General features: G+C 41.5%; 1 protein-coding gene and 1 non-coding gene across 3 annotated transcripts in view; one reads left to right on the forward strand and one right to left on the reverse strand.

Annotated features, from left to right (window-relative positions):
- Window positions 1–213: 213 nt before the first annotated feature.
- Window positions 214–17,953, reverse strand: part of LOC114135536 (FYVE, RhoGEF and PH domain-containing protein 5) — a 39,875-nt gene continuing 22,135 nt past the window's right edge. The window contains exons 7-21 of one of the 2 annotated variants that reach the window (XM_028002899.1): window positions 17,409–17,565; window positions 12,988–13,078; window positions 11,601–11,651; window positions 11,409–11,467; window positions 10,792–10,863; window positions 10,635–10,703; window positions 7,006–7,089; window positions 6,827–6,906; window positions 5,969–6,065; window positions 5,592–5,729; window positions 4,620–4,722; window positions 4,408–4,544; window positions 3,620–3,721; window positions 3,041–3,195; window positions 214–1,609 (exon numbers count right to left, since the gene is read on the reverse strand). In XM_028002899.1, the coding sequence (XP_027858700.1) occupies window positions 1,573–1,609; window positions 3,041–3,195; window positions 3,620–3,721; window positions 4,408–4,544; window positions 4,620–4,722; window positions 5,592–5,729; window positions 5,969–6,065; window positions 6,827–6,906; window positions 7,006–7,089; window positions 10,635–10,703; window positions 10,792–10,863; window positions 11,409–11,467; window positions 11,601–11,651; window positions 12,988–13,078; window positions 17,409–17,565 (1,432 nt within the window). In that variant the 3' untranslated portion in view covers window positions 214–1,572. Of the gene's footprint in view, window positions 1,610–3,040; window positions 3,196–3,592; window positions 3,722–4,407; window positions 4,545–4,619; window positions 4,723–5,591; window positions 5,730–5,968; window positions 6,066–6,826; window positions 6,907–7,005; window positions 7,090–10,634; window positions 10,704–10,791; window positions 10,864–11,408; window positions 11,468–11,600; window positions 11,652–12,987; window positions 13,079–17,408; window positions 17,566–17,953 lie in introns of both variants that reach the window. The other variant, XM_028002898.1, reaches the window with a different exon arrangement.
- Window positions 4,261–4,332, forward strand: trnae-cuc (transfer RNA glutamic acid (anticodon CUC)). Its single transcript has one exon. It is a non-coding gene; the product is annotated as a tRNA-Glu (tRNA).

The following is a 17,953-nucleotide window of genomic DNA, read 5'->3' on the forward strand; positions in this document are numbered from 1 at the left end:
AGACAAACTTACCTCACCTGTGTTTGCCTATTCAAGACACAGACTGTGCTCATCAGCCTCACACCGGCATTTATTTATCATCGGCGGGGTAAATACCGCTTCTTTAAGTGTGCATTCTGTTAGACTGAGAGATGTGATGCTATTATCCACAACTGCATCATATTTCACCAAAGCAACAAATCTCTTCACACTGCAAAAAACCCCCCAACAACGTACATCTTTAAAAGTTGTTTATTTCATAATGCTTCTATGTACACAAACATTTACAATGCCCTATATGACTGAAATACAACCCATTATCCTAACTGATGTAAAGAAACAGGTAGAAAAACTGGAAAAAAAAAAAATGTTTTAAAGATAAAGCTGTGAGACGGCTTGGAGTGTTACAGATAACTGCTTATAAATCCATTAATGATGAAAGATGCGAACGTCTGTGTTAGTTACAGCAGAAATAAATCCAGGGTTCTTTCTTCTGATGAAGGCAGATCACTTTGCTCCTGCCGATAGTACTTTACAAAGAAAAATGCTTCAATAAAAAAAAGAAAAAAGAAAATGCCACAATACTATATTCTTGTGTGTTTGAGTTTCAGTAACTGATAAAAAAAACAACAACAAAAACAAAACATGTTTTCATACAGTACTGTGATAATATAAAGGATAAGGAGTACATTTGATTTCAGGCACATTCAATAATAATTATAATTATAGCAAATGTAACTGCATTCAACTGAGTTGGCACTTGAGAACAATTAGATTTTGTTATGTAGAAACTTACACAATGAAGTTCAAAGCATAGTTCATAACTTTTGTCGACATACTTTTGATATGGAGGCATGCTGAGGGTCATGTTTTTGTTTTGTTTTTTTACAATGAGTTCAGTAAAACTTCACATGAAACACAATGTTTTTATACAGTGAGGAACAACCCTTACTCAGAGTATCATATGACGCCAACTTTATACAAATAAATCCGATATTTCACCGTAATATTCGGCATATTTATATTCATCACCGGAAGTAAAATGGCGGTAAATAGTTTCTCGTTTACACCGTATGGATGTTGCTGTGCAGCTGCTTTTTACTTTCTGCTGGTCCAGTCTGATGCTTCTTTTTAAATTTTATTTTATTTAAACTCTGAAATAAGCTAAGTCTTCTCCTGCAGAGAGGTAAAAACCTTTGGATGCTTTTAGAGATTAAAATACAAAGTAATAATCTAAAAAAAAAAAAGTTGGTAGATCTCTCCAGTGAGCTCTGTCGTAAAAAGTTGAAACGTAGAAGAAAATAGCTTCTGTCTCTGGCTTCTTCTTCTTCTTTATTCTGAAAAGAAAAAGGCTCCCATGGGTTTTTTTTTCTACCTTTTTTTGCCTGAAGAGTTTATAATTCATCGTGCAAAAACTCATCTTCTTCACAGACTGACACTTTCAGTTCCTTGCCACCAGGGGGCAGTTTTCTCAGGAATCCAGTGATTTTGTTTTTCTTCCATTTGACATCAGACCATTTCTTGGTCATTAGGTAGTTTTGTTGTGCTAGCAGCTGCACACAGCAGGGTGTGTTAGCCCAAGGCAAGCAGGTGCTATAAAACTGTGGCCTCCTCGATGGCGTTGACCCATCTGAAACACAGAAATGAAACATTTAGCATTTTTTAAAGACAAGTCTCCCTGTTAGTTTGGATTGTAATATTTAGTTTTAACTATGTGATGTAGTCAGTTTTGGTTCTGCAGCTGTGAGGTTGGGAACAGGAAGGGTGCAAGTAATATTAACATGTTAAAACTGCCCAGTCAGACTTGAATCTGATAGAGAACATATGTGGAGGGAGCTAAAAGATTAGGGTGATGGCAAAGAGGATTTCCCACCTCGAAGACTTTGACCTCTTTATCGAAGATCGGTCATAAAATACCAAACGGTAAACGTGCCAAAAAGCTGGTGGGTGATTATGAAGAGCTTGCTTGTCGGAGAGCAAATAAAAGATTTTCCATTGGTTGCTGAGTGGGGGTGTGAGTAATTATTCATTTTAAAGTTGACATTTTTAAAGAGAATGTAATTAAAATATACAAATAGCTTTTTCTTCAAACTGATTTACATGGTCTTGTTATCTTTTGAAAGATGTCCGCCTCATTTCCAACCAGAACCTGAGCCTCGATTCTAAACAAAACAAATGTCCATATGTAAATCTGCCAGGATTATGATTTTTGTCTCATTCTTTATCATATGTTTGAGTTTTTGGAGAAATTTAATTGGATTTTTTTCCCACAAATTTGAACATTTTGGTTTCAGTTTTCATTTATTAAATGATGAGACCTAACCCCATCTCTTAACCCTAAAACAACGGTATGTCAAAAATGACTTATGCCCTATTAAAAACACATGTAAAATAAAAAATGTTCACCAGTTTATTTATTTTTTTTTGTTCATCTTTATGCTTTGAATATTTGACAATTTGATGAGATGCAAAGAACTTCTTTGCCAACACCCTAATTTTTACATCTCTCCACAGATTCCACATCAGATTTAAGTGAAGACTCAGAATGGGCCACTCCAAAATGCCATTAGTACTTCCTGTTAGTAGAAGTATGAAGGTAAAATAAAAAAATAAAAAAAGCTGCTTTAAACCAAAACCTGCTGGCAGTATGAATGAAATTTATCTTTACTGCATGACCACTGTTGAAAAGTGACGGCGATTAAAAACATGCACCAATCCTGAGGCTTATTAAAACACATAAAACAAGTTTTATCATCATTTGTGCATAAAGGTTGAAACAAATAAACAAGTTGTTTCATTTAGACATTTCCAGAAATAAACTTAGGAACATTTTCAAGAACAATACTATTCTATGTCTTCACTGTTCCTTCATATTTCCTCTTACTGCTTTCATTTTCTATCACTTAAAAACGTAACTTTTAGAGTATGACTAGCTTTTTTTCATCTAAATATTTATTTGAACAAAAACGCGACGTGGCTGCAGAGTTACATACTCGAAATGACTACAAATAAATGTATCTACAGAAACAAGCCCCTCCACGCCTCGGACGGCGGCGCCGACCTGCGAGCAGTGTGCTGGTCGTCGGCTCTGAATGTGTAGTAGAGCGTTTTCTTGTGGTACAGCTGGAACACGTTGCTGCTTTCTTCTCCGTCTGGCTTCTCCGTCAGCTTGACGGTGAAGCCCCGCAGAGGTAGACTTTCCGAAGCCACTTTATCCTGAGGAAAAGGCACAGTTGACAACCGTCAGACATTGGAGCAAAATCACAAGGAGCGGTGAGCGGCGCTGCTGGCGAGAGCGGGGAGAAAGCGGCTGGTGTTTTACTTTTTCCAAGAAGAGCAAAGCGGTGTAAACAAAAACAGCCTGGGCATTTGTGAGGAGAAAGAGCGAGAGAAGAGAGAGAGCACAGAGAATCCCCTCCATTAGTGATTTACCGGCGAGACCGAAAGAGTTTGAAGAAAGGTTGAGAAATGGCCCCGACATCAAGAGGAGGGAGGAACAGATGTTGCAAAGAAAGAGCATGCCTTTCTGACTGAGCCAGAATGGATTTAGATAATGATAATGGGATCGTGGGAGTGTTCTGGGGCTGGTGCGGGAGACTCTGTGCCCCCTCACCTCACGGGTTGTGAAGGTGTAGAGCACCTTATCTTTGAGGAGGAACCACAGCCTCTTCCACTTCCTTTTGCTCTTCTTCCGGCGCTGCAGGCTGCCGCTCATGGTGGAGCCATCCACACCGAGTGACGCCTGGCGACGTTGACGCGGCAGCGACAGAGAAATGACACAAACATTAAAGTGAAACACTAGAATTGGGTGTTTTATGCAGGATGACTTTACATTAGAGGTGTCCAAAGTGCAGCCTAGGGTATTATTTGTACTGACTCTATATAAAGAAACTGATGAACATCGAGACTTTTCTGTATGAAACTTTCAATGCCAAAATGATATCTTAAATAGACAATTTTAGCTGTTAAACAAGTGTTTTTTTTATGTCAGTAGAGCCACAAATCTCCAGCGACTTACTTAGTCACACCTAGTAATTAAAACGCACCAGTTAAGGGTTTTCAAAGATCTCATTTTTGTTGCCAGGTCTAAACTAAAAATTATATTGTGACCAACAAGTTAGGAAACTGTACAACCTTGAAAGCTTTTGTCAAACATTTCATTAAAATATCACATGTTGAATGAGACAGAATGGCAGGGAGCTAACAGGAACCCGGCTGACAGCTGCTCAGCTCAGCTGTCAAGACATTCCAGGTGTCAAGGGAGCAACTCAACTCCAGAGCTCCCTGGTGGTCTAGTGGTTAGGATTCGGCGCTCTCACCGCCGCGGCCCGGGTTCGATTCCCGGTCAGGGAACATTCTCTATTTTCTGATATCTAACAGGCTGCATATAGTGGCAAACAATGAAGTGGACAAACAACAGTTGGCCACCTGGCTGAGGTTGGAGCTGCTCTTCCTGGACTTCCACAGACTGGGAGGCTGCAGACTTTGGAAGACAGCGGAGAGCGGCCGACTGGCCCGATGAGTCCGAGGGCTTGAGTTACCACACGCTCCCGATATGCTGCCGCCTGCAGACGGTGCAAAACATTTAACGTCCCGCCGGCTCCGTTCTCAGCTATGATCCTTAAAAAACAAGGGGTCACCTCTTTTCCTGAGCTCAGTGTAGCAGTGGTCACACACTTTGGCCATTCTGTCCTTCAGGTACTTCAGAGGGTATCTGTTCCTGGAACAAGCGCGACACACCACCTGCTCAAACACATACAACGGATCAGTGTGCTTTATGTTGAGATCCTCAGGACAAAATGGAAATAACTGCAAACCTACACAGCTCATTATAAAAACATTAATAATCTCCTACATAGGCTGAGCTCAAACAGTAGCATCGATAGAAATGAACCGTCAATGTTGTGGTTCATTTCCATGGCACTGATGAAACTCTTGAAATAAACTGTAAGCAGATTCACACACCAACAAAGCGCTATGATAGAAAGTATGTCTCATTAGAATACACACTTCAATGCTCTTAATTTCTGAGCAGTTTATTAAAGCCTGGATCTCTACTGTGAACTTCTATCAATGTTTTTTGAGCTAGAATATGATACTGAAACTCGCTAAAAAGTTAATTCCTGCCAGTTTTGAGGAGAAATTAGGGCCAAAATGTCGGCTCGGTATGTTGTCACATGTTGTAATTTTACCTATTATATCCCTATTGTGTTTAGAAGGAGAATTGACTTTCTATGGTATCTTTTTATCATGTTTTATTGACGCATGCTAATGTTAGCATACAGCAGCTACTCCGCTGCAGCAATGGTGGTTCATCATCTATTATAAAAGAACTGAGCGCAGCATTTGTAAGTGATAAGAGAGCTTTTAGCCAATAGAGAATGAAATGCTAATGTGGCTCCATGCCACTTTAATGTTAACATATGCTAACATGAACAAAGCTGTTTGTTTTCAAGAGACTGTGGATCGTGGAAGCTCAGCTGAGAAGTAGTGTGGATGATGTCATCAACCTTAGCAGAGAAAAAGCAGTATTTGACATCTGTCTTTCGTATAACTAGCATAAAAAAACCCTCTCCTTTCTTTCTTTTTTATGAAGATGCGGCGTACCGTACCTTCCCACAAGCATTGCAGTGGTGTCGTCTGAGCGTGAGGCTGAAATCTGTGGTGCAGTTCATGCACATCATCACCTGGGAAACTGGCAGAAGCACAGGCGCTGCCTCACCAAGAGCCATCCACAGTTTCTCACGGGCCTGTGGGAACAGCGTTGGAATGATCCCCACATGTTACAGCTAAAAACGCTCCAATTAATAGAACTCATTTAGCTAATTCCAGCAGACAGATAACCCAGAGACAAATTGCAGGGTTGTTGTTTTTTTTTTTTTGCCACTATCTTTAGGGTCTTTCATCTGTAATAGTTAACTGAACATTTAGAGGTCAATGCATGTTTGTAATAAAGAAAACGATTTTATTTCATAATTTCCTACTTTACCTCACTGCATGGACCACCAAAGGTGCAGAGTCCTGCAGCGTGGTCTGCGATGGCTCGACTCAGAGTGTGAAACCAATCCTCTCGCTCTCCAACAGAACTGAGAAAAAAAATATATACATATATATAAATATATATTTTAAACATAAAAATCATGTTTTTGACTCATTTAGGTTTCTAAGAAGGCTGCTACAACACATAAAATATTATTCTGAGGGGATTTTCTGCTATGAAGAGCATTAAAAAGTCAGCTGGTGACTTTTAAGTTGCCCCAAGCCAGATAATGATGCCTGAAAATTGAATAAATGTAACATTTTCTGATCTTGGACTATAACAAGATAACAACAATAATGTGGAAATTGTTATTGATGGGGGAAAAAGGCAATAAAAATGACATTGTATTTTCTAAGACAAGCCTCCTGTTCATGTCGATAAGAGAAAGTGAGAGACTTTCAGTGGAAGGCTAAACATTTTACAGCACAGCTTCTCTGTTTGTGAAACGTTTGTCTTTTATGGAGAACGCTGAACTTGGAAATGCTGGCAACCTTTTGAAAATCTCCGTTGTAAAGAAAGGCCCGATCCTCAGAGACTCCCGTTTAGAGATGCTAGCCAAGCTAACTTTACTTGTTGCTAAAATAAGATCTGAATAAAATAAGATCTGAAAACTGTTTTGTTTTTGCCTTGAAGCACAAGTACAGGGTGACAGCTTCCTCACACACGGCTCTCTGCACTTAATATAAATAATCGATGACCGCTCGCAGTAGGAATACTAGAAAAAAATAAAATTGGAATGCCATGTCCTTACATCGCTCAAAGAGAAATAAAAATAAACCAAAACCTGCAGTTGCTGGCGTCGCTCACCTGGCAGAGAGAGTGATAGTGACGTCGGACACCTCGATCCGAAGACAGTTGAGCACGTTGTCCACTACGGGTTTGCTCACCTGTGTGCGCACAGCAGAGAAACAAAACAGGGAAGACAGTGGGCAAGTGTGTGTGAGGAAAGCATAAATGAAAATAAGTCATCAGAAAAATGTGCTCACCTTCATCCCTGACAGGGACAGTGTGTTTTTAAGTCTGTATTTTCCGTCTTGTTGTGGGTAAGTATACAGCATAATATCATTCATCTGTTTGGGAGAGAGAAAAAGAGACCATTGGAGGAATGAGATTGAGATACTTCTAAACGGACAAACGGGAAGACTAAGATTTATCAATTATAACCTATGTAATGCATGTAATACCTCCCTCCAACACAAGGTGGCGGTGCAGCTCCGCTTCAAGAGAGTCTCTATTTAAAGAGGTTGTTCCGTTTTTTTTGGTTGCGTTGCAGTATTTATGAGCAGTCAGTGTCTTACCTGCAGTGGTCAGCAATCCGAAAAGCAGGAATCCCTTCATGATACGCGGCTTTCTACTGACTTCTCAAGTTTTAAATGTTATAACAATACAAGCAAATTAAAAAACAATTTTTCAATTTAGCTTTTTTGGGGTGTTTTCTTTTCAGTGGTACTTTAAATTTCCCATTCCCATGGCTGCGCACGGCAGAACTTTAAAGCAAATGTTTGTTTGGATACGGGAATAAAGAGTTCTAATAAGCCCTGCACGCCATTGTTTTATGAGAGGTATTTCATAACACGGACAAAAGAAATGACATCATTGGTCACACCTAATGTGTGCTCTAAGCATCTGCTGGGGCCCTACGGGCAGCATCCAGAGTTCTCCACCCTGTTCCGGACCCCCCACCACCCTCACCCTTCAGAGGCTTCTCAGGCTACAGAGGAGCAGGACTGGGTGAAGCCTGCCACCTTCACCACAACAACAACACAAACAGTCCCACTAATTTTTGTTTGTTTGTTTTGCTTCTCTTTTAGCTAGGTGGCCGGAGACAAAACAGGGCATGGCAGCCAAGCCGGAGCGACCTTTGGGCTGCGGCCACCGGGATTTTTGGGGAGCTCCACCCTGCGCTGCTGGTTTACTGAAAGATTCCTTCCACAGGGACGCGGACGGGAGCTGAGCAAACAGACTGACCCATGAGTACGCCACCCTCTTTGCGCTTCATATTTCATTTTTCAGCTGTCCACTTGCCTTCTTCCTTCCTGCTGTTAATTCCTTGCTCAATCTAAGGGCGTTTTCACACCTGATAGTCCAGTAGTCTCGACTCGACTGGGGACCAAAAATGCAATGTTTGTTACATTTTCAGCCGGACTGGTTAGCTTTCCTACTGTGTTGAACAATATAAACTAGTTGTTTCCTGCTTCCTCCCTCACCTGTGGTGGCGCTGCTCCAAGAACTTACTGAGGAGGACGACATAAAAACCTCTGAAGAAGACATGAACGCAATTTCCTTCTTCGCAAAATGTAAACAAAAGTGGACCAACGTCAGATTTTTAGTGGTTGTAGTTTCTCCTTGTTGTCACAAGCCATTTCTCACACGTTTGTTTTGGTAGTATTTACCCAGAATGCACTGCGCTATGGTCTGCATCCTGTTTCTGGAGGAGTCTTGGGTCCGCTTCCATCCACGTTTGCAATCAAACTGCACCATCCTTTACTTGAACCGAACTAAGACATAGGTTCACACCTCCGCAAACGGAACCGGACTTCCTAGGCAAACACACTAGAATTCGATTAAAGTGGACTAAGCAGGGCTGGTGTGAACACACCCTAAGCTGGTTTTATTTCTTCTTTTGGCCAAGGATTGGTTTCACCTTTTGTCTATCTCTGAGCAGACTGATAGCTTTCCATCTTCACAGTTTGGAATCTCCATTGCTAATAGCCCCCAAAATGCCAACTAAGCCTCTGGTGACGGCAGACGTCAGGGGGTGGATGTTGCTTTACAGTAAACGTGTTTAGCTGCAGGTGGAAAAAGACAATGGAGGACGTGTCGGGACAGAACAAGAAAAGACAAATTAATCCACGGAGCATCTTTATGTTTTAGTTGGATTAACCAAGAGAAGCCCAAACCCTAAACGCTGCTCCTGCGGATGTCTCGCCGAAGCATATTTCATAACATGAGACAGCGCTGATTGCACATGGAACAATAGAGTGGGCTTCTCCATTTCACATTATGTGTTTGTGTAACACCCACGTCCCTCCTCTGCCGCCTCCTCCCCACATTCTACAGGGTGTCTGGCCTTCACTTCGCTGTCAGTCCCCCTCTCAATACACAGGAAGCCGGCATCCAGTGACCCACACCAAACATCCTGTAAGGAAGCGGGGCCCTTGAAAACAAGTCCTGAGAGGGGTGGAGAGGAGACAAGTGGAGAGGGAGGCCCTTGCTGGATGGGTGTGGTGCTTAGTGGAGGTCCAGCAGCCTTGGCCTCGCGCCCCTCCACCCTCACAAGCTCACCTACCTCCACCCAACATTCCTTGACACGGATAAAGCCAGCAACCGATTTCACTCACGACTCAATGATTCAGCAGGTGCCTTAAACAAAGGGTCCCTAATATGACTCATTAGGTCCTGAGATTCTCTACAGAAGTGCGTCCTAAGCATAAAAATGATTATTGTAAGGTCTTTTTATGTAAAAACTCTGAGTTATCTTTTGGTGGGTTGGAAGGTTGTACAAACCACTTATGTGAGGACTAACTGTGGTTAATGTGCCAGGAGTATGTGGTGATAACTTGAATGGGTGTATATCTATGGAAAGTGAAGAGTGCCAAATTACAGTGAACCAATAACTTATGAAATAATTATTCAAATATTTAATGAAGTTATTAAAACTGGAAATAAATTCAGAAATTATTTATTAAATATAGAATTCATTGTATGTGCCTCAATCATATATTGATTTCTTTAAAAAAAAAAAAACAATAAAATATTGACCTCAGAGTCACAGCAAACTTGGAAGAAGTTGCCTTGACTTGCTTTGTGCAGCAACCAATCAGACGTCAGGGTCTCTATAGAAGAAGCTTTGATCCCGCCCACTGAGGTCGATGGTGAGGTCGACCGTTTAACTAAATTTACGATCGGCACGGGAACCTGAAATAAGTGAGTCACTACATAGATATGTTGTCTTTACAAGGAAATTGATACATTTAAATAATCCACATATAATTAATTCTATATTTAATAAATAATTTCTGTATTTATTTACAGTTTTAATAACTCAATGATTTTAACTCATAACTCATTTAAATACTTTTTTTCTTTTAACCAATTTTTCATTTATTGTATTTTGGCACTCTTCACTCTCCATAATATAATTTGGTCTTTTTTTTCATGGAAGATATTGAGTTTACAGATGACATCATGATGCCTCTTTCAGATGTGAAGAGAGTGTGTGTGAACATCAGTTTGCAAGCCTTTTACCAGATTCCTCTGGTCTGGGCTTTGATTGGACCATTCTCACACACGAATACTCTTCAATCCAAACCATTTCATTGGCGCTCTGGCTGCATATTTAGGGTTGTTGTCCTACTAGAAAGTGGAAAACTCTGGTCAATTCCTCACATCTTGCCCCCCTCTGGAAAAACTATGAGCTAATGTGTGTTGATCTGTAAAATCTCGACTAGACTCACTGACAACTGAGGCTGTAATGAGACATAACGTGAAACAGTCGAAGAGGTACAAATACTCTTTAAATACAGAGATCAGTACGTCTGAATCGGTAAAAGTGTCTTAATACGCCTATTTTCATGATGTGGGGGTAAAAGTTAAGCAGACGGAGCTGTATTACCAGAAACAGATGCCGCGGCTGCCTACTCTTCCTCGAGACCTTCATGAGTGTCCCCTCTTTGACGAATATCTGCCAAGGACAAGAACCGTTAAAAGCTTTTATTCAGATCAAAACAGCCGCGTTCTGGTCTGCTGCCATGCCACTTGGTGATTCTCACCCTTCCGGGCTTCAGAAGGTCCCTCTTCCCCTTCACGCTGTACTCTATGTGGACCAGACGCAGCAGGTTCTCCTGCGGGAGACCGAAGGATGAAACACAGATGAAGATCACACGACGACACACAGACAGTTTATTTCTGAATGAAAGTGCGGGAGGCGGAAAGGGAGGCGATAACTTTAGGTCCCCACTATAGCCCCCGTCTCTCAGACTGTGTGTGTCCGTATCAGTGGGTGTGCGAGGAGGAGGAGGAGGAGGAAGAGCAGTGTGATAAACAGAGGAGGGAACCTAAAGAGACACGGGGGAGTCTGACAGTGAAAGACCTGAATGGCATTGAGGAAGTGTTGGTCAATTATCTCCACCAAGTCTTGAAGTTTAAGAAGAACCGTAGGTCATGTCCAGCATTACACTGCCTTCTTTGTTGTGTCACATAAACTTTCCTCAGTTAATCGCCAAGTAGGGATCGACCTCTTTTTCTCTCTGGCATGCCATCATTCAGGAGACAGATTCACACGGAGGAACCGCTCTTTGAGGCAGGACTTAAAGACCTTTGGAGACTACAGCTAGAGTTTTACCAGTGAATGGGAGCGCACACTATTAACCCAGGTTTAGAAACTCACCCCTTGTTTCAGGTTGTCGTTGGCCTGGTCCGCCACCTCAGACACAATCACCAGCACAGCTGCAACAGAAACAGAAAACAGAAAACGAGTTAAAAGCATTCGATGGGGCGACACGGTGTGTCGGCGCTAACGCATGCTGATCAGCTGCTTGTGAGCTTTAAGATGAAAACCGTCAGGAGACGGTTGAATTACCCTGAGTGCCCTCGTATTCTTTGGAGTCAGGAGAGAGGTTGTTCAGATAATCTGGAGAAAGCAGATTAAGAACGAAAGACGTGAGCATCAAATCAAACGGAACGCATTTACTGATAAATTACGCCAACTTCTGAAGCACTTTTTCCAAGTTTAAAGTATTAACTCCTGTTAATGTAATTATAGATGTTAATTTGCAGCATTGGAAATTACAAAGTTACTGATGAAAACTTTTCTGACTTTGTTTTTTGGAGATGACTTTTTCACTGCGGTGCAGTGAGAAATTAATAATTTGTTCTGTTTCTTAATCTTACATCAGAACAGATTTTAACACCAAGCAATAACAACCTGAGCAAAAGATTCATGGTTTTCCAATACTAATTCCACTCATTAATGAAATAAGGGATTTAAACCAGATTAGCTCTTGTATGTAAAGAAATCATATAAAAGTTGCTAATATTTTAAATAAAAACTGAGAGATGATACATATGTATAAACTTAAAGTGTAGGCCACACTAATGATTGGTTTGCTTTTGAGAACATTCAGACTCTCGGGTTTACAGGGAAGGCTTCTCGAAAGCTGAGGGTCACAATAAGGAAAAGCTGCCTCACCATGTAGTTTAGTTCTCATTTTAAATATTAAAAAAAGATTTTTTCCATAAGACCCAATGGGTTTGGAAGGAATGCAGGACAGACATAAATCTAAGTAATAAAGTGGGCTAAGACTACTAACAGTAAGGTTTTTCTCACATCACGACATTTTAGCAGCAACGCGCTTATTTGCAGGCACTGGCATCCTCGGACAATGCACAGTTGGCTCCACCAGAGATCGCACAGTTCATCAATAGTCAAGTTTGTCATTCGAAAGTGCTGGATCTATGGTTCTTCTGCAAAATCTTCCATTACACTTTCCCCAAAAGTGAAATGGCCGCACATGTAGCCGCTCCCAACTACAAGGAGTTTGTTGCTCCAACGCCTCGATGAGTCGCCGACATCTATTCTGATGGCCGATGACGATCGCGACTGCCACGGCCGAAATATAAATATATCTCATGTGAGTGTTTACATCATAATTTATAATGATTTATGGCACAAACTTATTCATGTACGATTTTAATGGGATTTATTATTTAACGGAAACGCCGCAATTGCAAAATTACGTTTTTTACGAAAACATTTTGCTTACGTTTGTAATAAAAGCGCAGATAGTGACCATTTCTAAATTTGGACTCTTTACAAACCGGACTGTAAAAAGCGACGCAAGTGTGTGTAACCTTTCTTCCTATGTTTTTGCATTGCAAAGTTGACTTCATCAAGTGCTGACGACGACTTTATTTTCTGTGACATCTTCCTCTTAGTTTTTCAAATCTGAGCGTCTCTGTGTCATTACCTGTGAGTAGCATTCGATACTGAAGAACTCTCACTATGACCTGGAGCAGCTGGTGTTTCATTGGGACCTCCAGTTCTTCTGGACTTTTAGTCTGCATACACACACAAACACACCTATTACATTTTCAACACATTGAAGAGCACATTCCAGCATATTCCGTTTCTGAAATTTGAAGAAAAAAAGCACCAACCGTGCCGTATCCAATCCGCAAAAGAAACCCTGCAATAATTTCAATATCTTCTTGTCCAACCAAAGCTACACGTGTGTTACTGTACCAACGGAAAAAGCCACGTCTCCGTGTCTTCCAAACGTGGGTCGCCGCTTTAACTCAAATGTCGTGAGACAAGGTCGTCGTCGACGGAAAGGGAAATTTTTGTCAGGGTGACCTTGAGGCACGCAAAAAAACCCGGAGAGCGGCCCTATTCTTCTGCTCGATGGAGTCGTTTGCAGGTGAGAAAGGACAGAGAAAGGGGGGAACTATCAAAGAGAGCATTGGAAAATCAATCAGGATCTAATTGTCTGTGACAGGTATTTATGCCCTGAGAGGTTGAGGAGCGGCAGGGGTTCTTGGGTGCACACACACCCACACACACACCATCTTTTCTAATCCAATGAAGTCCTATCCTTCATTAGACAGGCACAGATAGCGCCCTGCGGGAAAACAGCATGTTCGTCTTTATTTACACTGCACACACACACAAATATAAAACGTGTCAATGAGACATTCACACTTTGGCGCATACAGTGCCTCACACAGAGCTTGAGCTGATGATGAGATGATGTGAAAGGAACGAAGGTGTTAAAAAACAGGTTTTTTTTTCTTTAAAGAAACCAAGAGTTGGAGCTGATCCACCCAGCAGATCAGCTCCCCGTTATCAAGCCTGCTTGTTTTCAGAACATCCGCTCACTTCCAGCGTCGCTTGCAAATTGTCATCCAATTGACACTTGTTCAGAGGAAGTGTCGTTCCAGAGATGGTAATTAGCTTGTGGTTTGTTTGGGTGAGCAAACCAAAAGGAGGGGAGAAGAAGGAGCAGGACGCTTTGCGATAAACACACGCATTTGTGTACACACACGCGCAGCTGATCTAATTGGGGAGTTGTAAAGGAGGCTGCTTCTCTAATTAGCTTCTGTCTGCCTCATTGCCCAGCTGCCTTTACAAGGAATTTGCTCCATTCTTCTCTCCTTCCTTCCATCGCTCTGTGTCCACCTGCTGCACAGCCTCATCGGACACACACACAGCACCACGCGCACACACACACAGAAAGCAAGGGACGCTTTGGCGTGAACGAAAATCCAGGCGGAGGAGTCTGGGAAAAGGGATTTCATGAACCCACTTTGAGAGCATCGACACAGTCTGCGTGTGGCTACAGCCAGGCAGAAACAACACAAGGGCACAAACACGCTTCGCACGTAGGAGACACACATGGATCGAACGCAGCTACGCGGGTAAACAAGCAACTGGCTGTTAAAGGGGGATGGGGGCGAGGGTTGGGAGTGGTGGGCTGTAATCCGGTAAGGGTTGAGCTCTGATCCAATCGGGGGACTGCGGCTACTTCATCACTGTCATCACCACATCCACAATGAAATTACTACCACTTACACCGCGGGGCTTTAGCTTGCAGCGGGAAAAGGTGAGTGCACAAATGAGGTGTTGAAAGAAAGAGAAGGATTGGAGGACTAAAACGCAGCCAGAGGAGAAAACAATGTATATCAGAAATAAGCACGTACATGTGGGTGTACTTACTTACGGTATTATGTATTTTCCAGTCACATAGTGCCATTTTATAGCACAATCAAGTAACTATGACACCTTCAGTTGTTCTAAGGTACGACTTAAAAGAAGTTTGTAATGACGCCTTGAAATTGGGCTTCTGTCTCTTTAAGAAGCCCCTCCTCTTTCTGACAACATCGCTCCTCTATTAAGCCTTTAACAACGTTTCAACCAGCTTTTCACAGAGAACTAGCTTGCATGATAACCTCAGCAGACGAACAGCTCCACGAAGTGTTTGCTAATTGCTGCTGCAAGTCTGAAGGAGCTGAGTGGTGAAGTCGCAGGGGAGTGACGCTCTGCGAGGCGGAATAGCTGCAATGGGAGATTAAAGGATTCCTCAAGCATGCATGAAAGGAATCAGAGCAAAACGTTTAGAAAATGTAGATTGACGACAAAAACTGGGTAATAGAGATGATTTTATCCAGAAGCAGCTAGTGACGCAGCACTTCTGCAGAAAACATTGTTGGAGCATGACGACGAGACCAAACAGTATTTATCACAATTTCCCTTGTGTGAAGTTATTCGATAACGAAATCTGTAATACAGTCTAGTCCAGTCCTCTTTTTATCTTGAGCATACTGAAATCTATGCAGAGTTCTCATATTTGGCTTGAAAGTTTCTCCGTAGACAGTTTTTTTTTGTTGCAATTTAAATAGAAAACATGCAAACAAAACTACAAGAGAATGCACTTCAAAGAACATGCAGAGGTAATCATGTGTAAAAAAAAAAAAATCAAAACATACAAATACAGACCATCACATGGAGTTTGTTTATGTGAGACATATTATATTTAAATCTGAGTTTAGGTTGGTTTTACAGAACATTCTGGCTGTTTGACTTCCATCACATTAACACATCACCGTACCAGTGGGAACTGGGACGATCACAGCCAAGACTGTGATTCCTTTAAGCAATTGGAGGAACCTAAGGAGCAGCAACGGAGTCTCATTAATGCTTGATATGAAGTTTCTCGAGGCGAGAAGTGGAGTGACGTCGAGCTGAAGGTTTTCAAACGAGGAAAACGAGCTGCAGGGTACCGAGGGGCCGGCGCTCGGTGCTAACGTGTGACTGAGCTAAGTTTTTCTGAGGAGACACAGCTGCCGATGAATATTTATGAGCCGAGACAGTTGGCGTCTTGTCTGTTTGCTTTTCTCAATGAACTAGAAACGCCTGAAAGCATTATGTCAGACACTCACGGCGAATCAACACACAGCAAGGAACCGGCGAATTTGCATGCATTTTGGCAGAGAGGCTCGGTCGCTTCAGCGCTAAACGCAGACATAGACGTAAACCGCACAGATAGTACGAAGACTGCGCTTTTGTTGGTTGTGTGTTTTATAAATGAGATGACCTGAAATAATGTCTTTGTTTTTTTGGGGGAGGGGGGTTGCACATTTGACTTGCTTTGCTTTACTTTATTATAATTTCATAATGTTTTAATTAAACACCTGCAACACAAAAAGTTGAGTTTGTTAGAGGGATATCTAAAGTGTTTTTAAAAATGCCTTTTGGGGTCTTCTAAGGTTATGTGCAGTATCATCTTTATGCCACACATGGTGGGATTTAGGCCAAAATTCTAAACCTTCTCCTAATCTGGTCGAAGTATTTGCTTGTGACAAACGCAAACAGAATTTCTTTAGGCTTTTTTCTCATTAATTTATGTTTTTTGTGACTCTTCCGTCAAGGCCAGATTTGTGGAGTGCATGACTATTAGCTGTAGGTCTGAAACAATTAATCTGATTAATCATGATGAATCGGTCATCGAAATAATCAAGAACTAATTTATGTATTGATGTTAAGTCAAGTATATAAAGAGCTGAGCTCTTCACATTGTGAGGTTAGAAGTATTTTCTTTTAGCTGCAACAAATGGTCTACGATTCACTAATGTTGCATTTTTGACGATGCAATGTTTATTTTCTTATTTGAAAAATCATTTGTTGATCTTTTAATGTATTTCTAATAATGTATAATAAAAAGGGCTTAAATGAAAAATCTGCGGAATGTGGCCGTTTAAAAAAAAAATCCAATCAATTGATGAATCATCAAAAATAATCCAATTAAAGTCATCATTACTGCCTAAATCTTACCACCTGAGCAATATATCGCTGCAGCCCCTCCAGAGTTAGGCTTTTGACTCTTTCTCTTGTTTTCCCAGTGAACATTCAGTATTGATTAAATGACAAAATACGCACTTGCTTCAGGCTGTAATGATATTCGGTTTAGCTCTAGCTAACCCCTCACTCGTATCCCACATTCCTGGTGTCAATTACGAAAAAGGATATTAAAGTCAGACAAAGAATGAGGATCCATTGCCGAGCGAATATAAAATATGTGAGCATGACGGCAGAAAGGTCAGCTCCACAAGCCGCAGTGGGTCACAGAGGCTGTAGAAATGCCGCTATGATCCCAGGGGCTGCCGGGGGACAAAGAAAAAAAAAGAAGTGATTCAATGGCTGCTGAAAGGTTTCCAGTACAGCATCATTGCACTGGAAACACACCCACAATGCTTCATGATCGTCCCCGAGAATGGGAATGTAAGCCTGATGTCTAAAAATCCTCTAAGAAGACAATTTAAATCCTCAAGCGAAGTATTAAAGGCACCACAACAACCTGGGAATTAAAAAGTCTCTCTGCCTCGAGAGTCTCACCTCAAATTTCCTGACGATGCTGGCGAAAGCTGGGCAGCTTCTGCAGCTCTGCTCCAGTAAGGACATGCTGCGGTCGAACTCAGAGATGTAGGTGTCAAACACTCTGAATTCGTCCCGCCGAGACAGGATCACGTCCACCATCTTCTGGTTCTCCTCCCTTTGAGGTGAAGATTAAAAAGTACATCAAGTGGATTTGGGATTCAATACAGAGCATCGTTTCACAGAGCGGGTAGATTCTAGAAAGTGGCATGCAAGACTGAACGTTTCGTTTTACTGCCAGACAAGCTTCCTGCAAAACTAAATAATGTTTAAACTTGTAAACAAGTGTCTGTAAAGGTGTCTAAAGACACTGTTTTAACTCAGTGGGAGCCCAATGAAAGGCAATATGTTGTCACTTAGATCAGAAGTTGATTTTTATATTCAAAAACTGATAAATTATGTTCTAAGGAGTGTGTTCTTGCAAGGCTTTTATCTAAACAACATGGTACTCATAGAAGTACTGCTTCAGTCAAAGTAGCATTTAAAATATATTAACACCTGCTGCT

Source organism: Xiphophorus couchianus, chromosome 20 (assembly GCF_001444195.1).
Source record: "Xiphophorus couchianus chromosome 20, X_couchianus-1.0, whole genome shotgun sequence".
Taxonomy (NCBI): domain Eukaryota; kingdom Metazoa; phylum Chordata; class Actinopteri; order Cyprinodontiformes; family Poeciliidae; genus Xiphophorus; species Xiphophorus couchianus.